This window comes from Pollachius pollachius, assembly GCF_949987615.1.
Source record: "Pollachius pollachius genome assembly, chromosome: 1".
Taxonomy (NCBI): Eukaryota; Metazoa; Chordata; class Actinopteri; order Gadiformes; family Gadidae; genus Pollachius; species Pollachius pollachius.
In genome coordinates, this window is record NC_136934.1 from 46116709 (window position 1) to 46129011 (window position 12303).

The 12303-nt window shown below is 41.7% G+C and overlaps 2 protein-coding genes across 2 annotated transcripts in view; both read right to left on the reverse strand.

The window, feature by feature from the left end:
• Positions 1 to 490, reverse strand: part of LOC307076711 (collagen alpha-6(VI) chain-like) — a 43628-nt gene extending 43138 nt beyond the window's left edge. The window contains exon 1 of the mRNA XM_079737802.1: positions 456 to 490. The gene's annotated coding sequence lies outside the window, so the exon portion shown is untranslated. The remainder of the gene's footprint in view (positions 1 to 455) is intronic.
• A 1136-nt stretch (positions 491 to 1626) lies between these two features.
• On the reverse strand, positions 1627 to 11422 carry LOC307074248 (gasdermin-E-like). Its single transcript, XM_079734266.1, has 10 exons — positions 11257 to 11422; positions 6740 to 6972; positions 6424 to 6622; positions 6037 to 6202; positions 4829 to 4949; positions 4599 to 4688; positions 3938 to 4065; positions 3662 to 3836; positions 3477 to 3550; positions 1627 to 2200 (listed from the first exon to the last, which is right to left on the reverse strand). Exons 2-10 carry the CDS (start codon positions 6942 to 6944, stop codon positions 1976 to 1978), a joined length of 1383 nt encoding a protein of 460 aa, XP_079590392.1. The 5' UTR covers positions 6945 to 6972; positions 11257 to 11422; the 3' UTR covers positions 1627 to 1975.
• Positions 11423 to 12303: the final 881 nt, after the last annotated feature.

Sequence of the window (12303 nt, forward strand, 5' to 3'; positions counted from 1 at the left end):
CACCTCACAAACTGTTTTTTCTACTGCAGTGACATCAGCTACTTTGGAGAATACGGATTAATTATTAAGGTAAAAGAAAAACAATTTCAGAAAATTCTGATTTGATTGGTGTTAACATTTAGCCAACACAGTAATGTTGTTCATCATATTTGATGATATTGCTGTCTCTTTAGATAAATTAGTGTAGGTCGATCCATAACTGATACAAAGTTATTTTTGCCAAATTATCTTCCGTTCAATATCACGGGACGGTTAAACCATTAAAAATGAATATCATTATCAATCAATTGTTTGCTATAGGCTGTTTTTACTTATAATCCCAAAGCCTATAAAAAAAAACAAAAAGCGCAGGTTTTGTGGTGAAAAAAAGCCTCGATCACTCATGCATTTCGGGAAAGTTTGATCTCATGCATTCATTTCATAGATCAAATCATAAGCTCATTGGTTCCACTTACGGCTTGGTGGGTGTGTGCGTCCTCGTTGCGTGCTGAGCCCGGAGTGCCGTGTCTGTCCATGTAAGGCAAGTCCGCAATCTGAGGTCCGAGCCACGCCCCCCCCCCCCCCCCCCCCCCCTCCATTCAAAGTCAGCCGCGGTCGATATGGGGGGGATGTGCGCCGAGTTGGAAGGGACCAGGACATGCGTTAAGGGTGTGCAGGTTGAGGACGGAGATTTCCGCCAAAATCCAACCGCGTCCATTATTGATAATAGATGCTTATTCGTAGGTGTTTATCTAAGGGGCAGCATCGAGCTTGGCTCTACTAGCCGAAGACAAGGAGGAATGGGGTTCGACGGTCTAGAGAGGAGGTCGAACATGCACATCAGAGAAGCAGCCATCCAGGAAGAGAAGACATGATTTACAGATGACGTTCGTACAGAAACATGCCTGTCTGGAAAACGCTCTAGCTTAATTTCAAGGCTAGTAGGCTACACCACATCATAGTCACTGAAACAGTGTTTATGAAAAATATATTAAAATAAATAATCTTTATTTTTTGCCGTTAATCTATTAGAACGTTTGTGTCACAGAATGTTTATCTAATTAATAGATTACGCTCTGGTCAGGGTCTTTGTTTATAGCTTTGTTTGACAAATTACGCGTGTGCGTGTGTGTGCAGGGGCGTTGTAGTAGGGGAAAAGTTTACTGGGTACCCAGGGCCCCAATGGGGTGACGTCCCTTTGAAAAGTCTAGGATGAAAAGTGGTTCTTTGTTTGCCAATTATTTTTTAGTACCGATAGATTGTGTGAAAAAACGGCTCACTCTTACTGAAGGCGCAAAATAGTTTAGTCCATCCTGACTGCCAATGCCCGAGCGCTAATTTGCACCTCATTTGGAAATAGGGGACACAAAATAAAGAAAAGGAAACAGAATCAAGGCAAGCTGAGGGAAAACCGATTTCTTTCATAAGAAAGAGGAGTTTAAGAGTGGTTTAAGAACCATAGTTTAAGAAAGGTTTAAGCTAATAAATAGTTTAAGATTGAAGGCAGTCAGTGATAAATCTAGCCTGGAGTATAATTGTATGTATAACATGTATAACATGAATTTATCAATAACATTAGTTATCAGCATTATATCTACAATGCCATATGACATATATATCAAATAAATAAAATACCTCACAAATAAATACAATTAAAATACAGAACTTTTATGTTTATTTATGGAATTGTATTGTTGTTGTCTGTATTAAGGTTGTTCAATGATTTAAAGGCAATGGGATTGATAAGGTAAAACACAATCAATACACAACTGTACGCAATACAATACATAGAAAATGTATCCTACATTGTGAAAAGGTTGACCTAAACCGATTTTTTTAAAGAATGAATAGTAAGCCAGGAACAAAAGATAACATTTCACCAAAAAAAGGAATATCATTGTTTCGCAATACACACAGAACCGCAATCCATATAATAATGGTGCTCAAAACCTTTGTGATGTCATATTGTGAGCACCCTGGCTTTTCCTGGCCCTATTTAACACTTGGCCATGGAAGCAAGGCCTTTTATGGCCAAGCAGAGGACGAGAGGCTGCGGCTGGTAGCTCTCGCTGAGCTTCGTCTTCAGCACGTCTCCGTCTCTCTGCAGCTCCACTCCACAGGAGCTGAACAGCAGCTCTGTCAACTGGAAGGTCTCCCCGGTCAGGGGAGCGAGGTCATCACTGTTCAGAAACATCTCCCCATTCTCGATCACACACTGCACCTGAGACATGTGTGAGGACACGACATCATGACGCGCCAAAAATTTGCACTGAACCCTAAAAAAGGTTTAAGAGTCGTGGCGGCTGGTGATCAAAATTGCTGGTGGGGCACAGTAATAGACTGGGAGTCTGGGGTTCTACCCCCTCCCCCCCCCCCCATACTTTTTTTATTAATTTAGAAGATTTGATTTCCTGTATTCTGGTGCATTTTGGGGATGGCCACTACCTATTTACCTACTATTCATTCAGATCCATAGCCTACATCCTGACTTGCAGGGCCTGGACAAGCTTACACTGCAGATACAGACCTACTTTATGGCCGTTCCACAAGCCATTGCTATTTGACTCATTGTTGTTATTCTGATATAGAGACAAATCATGATCACTGTCCTATAGCGTCCATTTTTTGTGAGTGTCAATGTCTACTTCAAATGCAGTTAGAAATATGGGACAGTTGCTTCATTCTGTTTATATGCTACAGGCCGAAAGACTAAATTAATATGTAACTTACTTGCTCCTTTTAAGTATAACATTGCTTGGGGAGTCCAATTCCTCTACTGAAAAGGGTGGAAAGTGCTTACAACTCTGCTAGTTAGCGATCTATCTCTTCTCTACATGTAGTCGATTTGCGCGAATGCTGCTGAGGGAGGTAGCCTATTTGATTGATTTGCTGAATTGTCCAATCACGTGGTGATGACAAAAAAGAAAAGCGATACCATTGGCCTGGGGTGCACACTGGTGCGACCCGAGGTTGAATTTTCTTGCGCCAATGAAAAGCTGTCTCTGCTTGATAGACAGCAAAAAGTTAGCGAGCTTACATTGAATTCAACATGGCCGGCGCCCCTGACTTGGAGGAGGGCTTTTTTTCGAATGACCAATAACTAACCTAGCCCAAATCATTGACGTTCAGACGCATTTAAATGGTTGCTGGCAGTGACAAGTATATCACACAATTAAACGAGGATAAACGCCATGTATTTTTGTTGATTTATTTCGTATTAATAATAGTTGATTAATAGCTGGCAGATATATTCAAATGAATATTTCACGGAGGGGCGGCGCCCTAGCACCCTCTATTGACCCACCGCCACTGTTTAAGAGGTAATTGGTGCAATATTCCACTCCTGTCCGGCTCAAGCATGGCCCTAACACTGCACGGCTGCCCCAATGTTTGAACTCAGGGTATTCTACAAACGCTTTGGATAAAAGGGTCCACCAGATGGCATGATTATACATTGTATTACTATATAATATTCACCGGAGCAATGTAATACATACCAGGAGCTCCAGGGATCGCAGCACTCGGGGAGTGCAGCTCGACACCAGCACAGCAAGGCCGTCATCCGGCATTTCTGAAACACCGGGTGTGAACATTTCACACTAATATTTAGCATGAAATGTGACATAGCAACTACTGTGCAGCTGCTATGCTACAAACTACAGTGAAGGTCAGGCCCACTTACCAGCCAGGGCACTGGTAACGAGGTGAAAAGCACCGAGAGGACTGCTGGCGTCCTCCGTCTGCAGTCCATTGTCTTCGTCAGACAGGACATCCAGCATGACCTGGAGGGCCTGTCTCTGAGGCTCTATCTCAACAAAGTCCAGAAAGGGGCATTTGCCATTGAGCATCTGGCTCAGCTGAGAGAGAACGAGAGCACATCCACAAATACAAACATTAAATAGACAATACAAATAGAAATACAAATAAAAAATAGATATATAATGACTGGAGATCTTACCACCCTCTCCAGAAGATGGACCGCCCCACACTGCATCATGACTGAAATGAGGTGCTGGAGCAGAGAGGCCCTGATAGATGCTTTGAGACCCGAAAGCAGTGCAAATTTATGACTCAGCATGGCCACGTCTGCAAATCGATCATAAATAGAAGACATAATCACAAAAAAAGTACAAAAAAAATCATGCACACAAAAAACTACATCTACTACATTTTGAACTACATCTGCAATTGTACCTGAAGCTTTAATCAAAACTTAATATCAGCTAGTCTTGGAAAAGCTGTTATTCTCAGCACAAATTGTTTGCTTGTTTGTAAAGCAAGGGTATGGACCAGCTATTGGATGCATTGTACAGTTAACTACAATATACTATATTTTTCTGAACCATTGAAGACACATTGAGTATTCATAAAAACAAATCCATATATTATGCTAACCTGTGAATCACCAATAAAGGATAAACACATTCATTAGATCAACATGGAGCACAGGTTCTGAGCTTTACAACTTGAAAAAATGCCATTCTAAAGACCTCTTGCAACTCATCAATGCAAGCACCCCAAATACCTCTATAGCCCTTTCAACATTACAGTCTGCTTAAGGGACTATAGTCCGAAAGGACTGATGGCTGACTGTGAAAGACACCACAGCTTATCCCTACCCTCTGTTAGCCAGGTACAGCCGGGTGGGTACCAGTCATCTGTCTGGAACGTCACAGAAGGAATGGATTTCTCGTGCATGAAACCCAGGTCTCAAGGGTGGGGGCGGGAGAAAATATCATTGCAGTTTCTTTTCAATATCAAAACAAAAATATTTTGACAGAACTGTGAAACATTTTGTGGCTCTTTGCAGACCTTCAACCAATTTACTAGTATCATGCCATTCACTCACCAAAGTCTCCTTTGGGTTTCACTATTAGTACATATTGCTTGAAAGCGATGGTCGTATGTGGTTGTATAGTCAGTTCGGAAGATCTTCCTTTGCAAAAGCTTGCATTCGCTTTGAGGCACATCTAAAAATAGATAAACATTAGCAGGTAGACATTAGCTTAAGGAAATGGTCATGCGTATTGATATTGGGGTTATAAATCATAAGGCAGCCACACCTAAAAAATGTAGTGTACGTATTCATTAAATGACCATAGTATGTCATCAGTGATTAAGGAAAAATGCTATGAAATAAAAGTAGTCATTTTTATTTCACAGCCATATTTACAATTACGGCATTTAGCAGACGCTTTTATCCAAAGCGACTTAGATCGGTTAATACACACATTGACACACCGACAGCAGAGTCAACCATGCAAAGCTCGTCAGGAGCAGTTAGGGTTAAGTGTCTTGCTCAGGGACACATCAACACTCACCTAGGATGAGCTGGGGATCGAACTAGCAAGCTTTCGGTTACAAGATCAGCTCTACCTCCTGAGCTAAGCCACGTTTAACTATTTATCCCTCTAATATTGAATCAAATGGACTTCCGTACAAAAGCTGTTATAGAAACTGCAAACGTATACATTAGCTGACCAACTTGCAGTGTAGAATTTGTCGTCACTTTAGTGTCAAGTAGAATAATTCCGCCCATGTGTCTTCAACCTGGCAACGCCTGAGCTTCGAGTCAAGGGAAGAGGGTGGTGAGGGAGACAACTCTCTCCATTATTGTGAATTTGGACTGCAGTACCCATTTTAAATACTCAGTGTCAGTGTTATGTATTGTACATGAAATATATTCCTAATAATAATTGTATTGTTTAATGCAACTACCTTGTTGTTAGAGTTGTTTAAATGATCTAGTTCTGAAAATAATTGCTGTCTACAGCAAGTGAACCGACTACACATTGCTAAGAGAACCCATCAATAAGAACAAGTGCTATTAGTAGTTACAATGCTTGATGCTGTATCGGTAAATACTCACAATCGGCCGATACTCAAGTTCAGTAATCTGAGTCAGGATCGGGAAGGAAAGAAATGGTATTGGAAAATTTCTACTTGCTATTGTTCTCTTCATCGATAGAGAACACACTCAGCCCTTTCACGCCTATGTATTATATATACAAAGGGAAATCACTTTAGCATTTGGCCCCTCCGTATATCCTTACATACCTTAAGGACCATGTGCCTAATCTGGCCTCCTAGAGTGTTTGCCTGTTCGTCACTCTGACTAATTGTTGATGTCTGAGTCGTCACAATCTTCTGCGTCACGAGTCCAAACACAGTCCCATCTTTCTCTCGAGCCTGCTTGATCAGGCTGTGATCCATGTCGAGGAACCTAGCCAGGAGAGTTTGCTTGTTGTTGTTTTTTTTACTAATTATTGTGCATTTAAAATATGATTGATATAATTGAAATGCAAACATAAATAATGACATCACAGACCATGTAAGTAATCAACCAAGTATTCTTCCATCCAGCACTTCAAGGTGGAACAAAGTTGAAAGGTAAGGTTTCCCCTGATAACGTCCCTGTTATGGTTGGATAAGGAGACATCTTACCTGCCTTTGGAATCTTCAAGTAGCTTCGGCAAATGTACATCTTCTTTCTTCAAGCTGCCAAAGGAAATGTTGTGCTTTGAAGTGCCTTTATGTTCCACGGTCAGTTGAGCAAGTTCAGGATGCAAGTTTGCCTCCAAGCCTGCCTGGTATTTGTCACTCCCACTTTGAGTGTAGTTCGCAAATTCTGTCAGTGTGACAGCTGTTGTCGTTGCACAGTATGCACAAAAATGCAGTTATTATAAACCAACCATAGATAGGTAAAACGACAAAGAAAACATTTTAAACTTCAAATGAGAATATTGTGAGTTATGCATACCTGGATGTATCAGGTTGTCGCCCCTTAAGATGTCATTAAGGGTAAAACCAGTGGCAACATATTTGGGTTTCTGAAACAGCCATCGAGCCTTTTCCTTCCTCACGATTGACAACATATTATATGAGTCATTGCAACTGGATACTGGAATCAGATTGCCGGTGGGATCCACTTCCTCCAAAAATTTTGCAGTAGCTTTTGCAAACATCTCTGAGCTGGTAGGTGGTGGGGAAAACCTAAAAGTGCAACGTTGACAATTATTATTTTTTTCTTCGTAGACAACCTACTAGTCAGTCCCTCCAGAAAAATGCGGCTTTTTTTTGTGATTGTTGCGGCCAAAAATCCTTGATTATGCGGCACGTTTTCTTAAAAAATGCGATGAAATATTCGCCATATTTATGCAATTTTATGCGATGAATTTGCGGGAACTTGCAAAAATTGCGGGAACTTGCGAAAAATGCAGCTTTTCGATGACTTTCGCGTCGCGTAATTACGTCACTTCATAACGTTCCCATGGCAACAGGGGGAAATGGCTGCTGTTGTGTGAAGTAAACGCAACATTTTTCAACTTTCTGCTAAGATATATGTGACTTTTTTGCAACGAAAATGCGGGGATTATGAAAGCATGCAAGCCCCGCATATTTTGCGCGGAAATTGGCCATTTATGCGGTGAAAGTGCGGCATATTTGAAAAAAATGCAGCCCCCGCATTAATATGCGGACTTAGGCTGAATATGCGTTGAATTATCCAATCGCATAATCACGTTTTTCTGGAGGGACTGACTAGTGCAGCACAAGAGCATATTTTTCTGCGCTAGTCTGAAATTTAGCTAATTCTAATTTCTACATCAATGTATAGATTTTTATTTCTTCTTTAAAGCGAAAAGTTGGACACAACGGACGTTATGGGTCCAAGAGGTACAATATTCAGCATGTTAAGTTAGGTTTGTCAAACTTTTTGGAGACCTTCTTTACCGGGATACATATATGTGTGACCAATTTGAAAACCTTTGACTAGTCACAGGCTGTGGAATGTTGAAAATAAATATCCTAAATAATTCCCTCAATCTGCGGTTTATGGTTGGGGTTAGGGTTATGCCGCTGCATGCAGCTCCCTTTTAACCTTTACTCGAGATTTTCACAGATTCCCACAGTGCCACATGGTCGATGGCTCTAATGGCTCAATTCCTATCCATTTCCAATGACTTTAATATAAATTGAATGTCGTGCCTTTTATTTCCATTGGCACATTTGATGATGCCTCTTATATATGCCTCATATAAAAGACACCCCGGACTTCTAACTAACTCCGGAGTGTCCTTGACCCCTAGGTCACTTACTAATTACATCACTTCCTGTAGGGCAGGGGTCGGCAACTGGCGGCCCGCAGGCCATAACTAGCCTGCCAGACATAATATCTGGCCCGCCAGATTATTCTGAAGTTATATGATTTTTTTTTTCTATATCGAATATCGATATCTGGTAGCTTGAATGTAAAGGGCTGGATACAGTAAACTTTATATTTTTTTTCACAACAGTTTTTGAATTTAAATGTATCCAATCCTGCTACCACTCCCATGAGGTTAGAGACACAATCATCACGCGTAAGCTACGAGGGGGAGAGTTATTGGAAACTATGCAATATTAAATGAAAGGGAACCCCCCTCTATAGGCCTATATACAACAGCCATGGCGACCCGACATTACTTATGTTTGTGTGAGTACTGCATGTAGGGAAAGGCAGGAGCTGTTGACAAAAGTCCACTAAAGATTTAACACGCCAAGCCCTGAGACTTTTACTTAAAATGAAAGACTTTCAACGGACACTTTTACCTGGAAGACTGCTGGGGAACCAGGCTGTCAAATGCACAACTTTTTCACTGTATCTTCACATTTAGGGTAAGGTGTTAGAGTTATAAGGGGACAAGATCAGCAAATAAAGTCATTCAAATACCAACGGGATGTCCCCTGCGCGGCTAAATTATGAATTAACTTATCTTTTATTTTATTTTTTCACTTCAATCACGTTTGCAGTTTATAACGTGATCAGGCATAACATTTACATGATTAGGGCATTCACATTTTTATGTGTGCGTCTTTTTAGAGTTATCTAGTGTGCAGGGCCGTAGCCAGGATTTTTAAAATACAGAGGTCAACATTCGGCAGACCCCCCCACCCCCGAAAAAAAAACACACACACAAAGTACTGTGTTGCTGATGAAACATTTATTTTAGGCACACACTAAACTGTTAATGGGATCATGGGATCCAGGGGAATTTTTCTATGCACCTTTATACGAGCAAGGCCAGAAAGCTTCTCATCCCCCATACTGGATCTAAACCAGGTTTTGAGGCGACGTAGAGCCGAAAAAGACCTCTCACATGAGCATGTAGTCACTGGCAATGTTGCTGTTTCACGGTAATCCTCTTCTTCGTTGGGGTAACACCAATGGTGCTGGCCATCTCCACTGCTTTTTTATACATGGCAGTGAATCTCTCACCACTTCAGCCACTCCTTCTTCATCATAAGCACAAATGATCTCCACATCTGGAGACTGAAGTCGTATTGTCAATAGCAGTCTATATGTCACCTAGTGGTGGATATACCCTTTGCGCCGTTATCACAGAAACGAAAATTAAGGATAAATATACAGAAGACGTGACCTCGTCATCCTCAATGGTAGCTACGGCACTTGATGTAAATTATTTTATCTATGCTATTTCTGATGACATGTTTCAAGCTAACAGTTATGAATGGTTTCTTCTCCACATAATGGACAACACAATATAAGGTTTTATGATTTTGTAGATCAGTCAAAGACTACAAACATGGCAACTTTGCCATTTCCGCTAAAGCCAAGACAGACCGAAGGTTTACCTGGGTAAATTAGAACATGTAGGCGTGGCTTATTTAACATTCCGCCCACTCCCAATATAAACGGTTTGTTTAATTGTGTTCGGGAGATGCTTCATGAACCACCTCCAGAACGCAAGCTTGTTTCCCTTGTGTCTCTGTTAGAATAAACCACGTGTTGAACATTTACCGGTCTACGCGTCATACCTAGCCTGAGACAAATTAGTTTTTCATCGCCCTGCTAGTGTGTGGGAGGCATATGACTAAACCAGCTGACGGGCGTCGCAAATACCAGATGCATTTTCATTCATCAATTTCTTGAACAAGCCTTTGATGATGTTCTGGCTTGCCACCTACTGGCTTGACAAAAAAATGTCCCGAGGCCAAACTTAATTGCCGAACCCTGGCTTATCTTGTTCAACAAAATGTACTGAAAAACACATTTATCGCTAGTCATCCATTTCGTTTTGGCAAGACAGAACCTTGAAACAAATGATGTATTGCTGTTACTTCGAACAGTCGATAGGTGGATAAATCATTTCTATCAGACATTTTTGACGACCTATACCAGGGTTTGGCAAGTAAGTTTGGCCTCGGGCCAATTTTTTTCCAGCCAGTAGGTGGCGGGCCATAACATTATAAAAAGCTAGTTCAAGGAATTGATTAATGAAAATGCATCTGGAATTTGTGAAGCCACACCCTAAATGTGAAGATAAAGTGAAAAAAAGTTGCGCAGTTGTCAGTCTGGTTCTCCAGCGGAGACTGCCAGGTAAAAGTGTCTTCTCTATGCTGGAGAGAGCAATAGTGCCCAACTAAAACAGCAGCCACTCTTAAAACACAACACACACACACACACACACACACACACACAAACACACACACACACACACACCACGGCGGTTGCTGACTGACTGCGCACGCACGCACACACACACACACACACACACACACACACATACACACACACCACGGCGGGTGCTGACTGACGCACACACACAAACCGCCGTTCCAAGCCTACTCACCGTCAGAAGCTCTTCAGACGAAGTAGCCTCATAAGAGACTCTGCTTGCGTAAAACAGCAAAGTCCCAGGGCTTGCCGTCTTAAATCTTTTGTGGACTTTTGTCAACAGCTCCTGCCTTTCTCTACGTGCAGTAATTACACAAAAATATGTAATGTCAGGTCGCAATGGTTGTATATAGGCCTATGGAGGGGGCTTCCCTTTCATTTAATATTGCATAGTTTCGGATAACTCAGACTCAGCCCCTCGCAGCTTATGCGTGACCATGACGATTGTGTCTCTAACCTCGCAGGAGTGGTAGCAGGATTGGATACATTTAAATTCAAAAGCTGTTGTGAAAAAATATATAAAGTTTACTGTATCCGGCCCTTTACATTTAAGCTACCAGATACCGATATTCGATATTGAAGAAAAATAAAATAATAATAAATCATATAACTTCAGAATAATCTGGCAAGCCAGATATTATGTCTGGCGGGCCAGTTAAGGCCCGAGGGCCGCCAGTTGCCGACCCCTGGCCTTTACAAACGACCTATTCTATCATTTAGGTTACAGAACAGGCTGGCATTTGCAGCCTTGATTACTTTGAAATGACATTCTGATTCCATGCATTCTTTGAATCACTCATTCACTCATTGTGTCCACTTACGGCCCGGGCGGTGCGTGCGTCCTCGTTGCGTGCTGGGCGCCGGAGTCCCGGGTCAATGTAAGGTAAGTCTGCAGTTGAAGGTCTCTGCCGCGGCCACACACGGGACTCCCCGGGATGGAGACAGCACAGTACGGTATACTGCAACAGGACCACAGCACAGCACTTCTTAAAGTTGCACATACTGCTGGCTGTTGGCGCTTAAAAGGTCAACGGTGGCCGAGTGGGGCACGCCCACAGGGCAGGAGGTTGAGATTGTAATGAGATAAAGATTTGCAATGCAACAAGATTTCAGAGCAAGACTTCTGAGCAAGACTGACTTTACAAGTTTATTAAGGTTATACTAGACACACTAGTTATCCAACATACCTTATTGGATGCATCTTCCTTGGCAAGGAAACACATAAAGGGGGGAGGGGATGGGGGGGGGGGGGGGCGTTGGGGTGTGAGTCAATTCTGGAGAACTTTCTTTGAAAATGAGTGTGGGCGTGTGTTGGCACATGGAGGCATGTGGGGACTTATGGGTTGGCAGATTCCAACAGGCCTAGTCAGAAGTCTTTGTCTTGGCCAGAACACACATAAAGGGTTGTGGGGATTTATAGATTTTATTTGGATCCCCATTAGCTGATGCAGAAGCTAATCTTCCAGCTACTCTTCCTGGGGTCCACACATAACAAATAACAATACAAGAAATCAACATACAAGACAACAGATTAAAAAAATCAAGAATGGATAAGCACACAAAACAAACAAAATAAATAAATAAAAGTAAATAGTAAATAAAAGTAAAATTTAGTAATAAATACTAGGATTCAGTGCAAACAGCCATGAGGTGTCGCTTCACTTGTTTTTTGAAATATGATCTGGAAGGGAGTTCCATTCAACCATAGCTCTATATACTACTGTGCATTGTTTTGAGTTTGTCTTGATTGTTGGGATTGTGTAGCTACCACTGTTGGCATGTCTGGTGGGGTATGTGTGCACATTAGAGCTAAGTGTGAGCTGCCTAAACAAACAGTCTGGGTAATTTAATGTATTAATGTTTTTTAT

Coding starts and splice junctions, on each gene's coding strand:
- LOC307074248 (XM_079734266.1), bottom strand. CDS start 6,944: ATGTTTGCAAAAGCTACTGCAAAATTTTTGGAGGAAGTGGATCCCACC. Junction 6,203..6,423: donor CTTGAAGATTCCAAAGGCAG/GTAAGATGTCTC, acceptor TCTCCTGGCTAG/GTTCCTCGACATGGATCACA. Junction 3,551..3,661: donor CGTTACCAGTGCCCTGGCTG/GTAAGTGGGCCT, acceptor CCGGTGTTTCAG/AAATGCCGGATGACGGCCTT.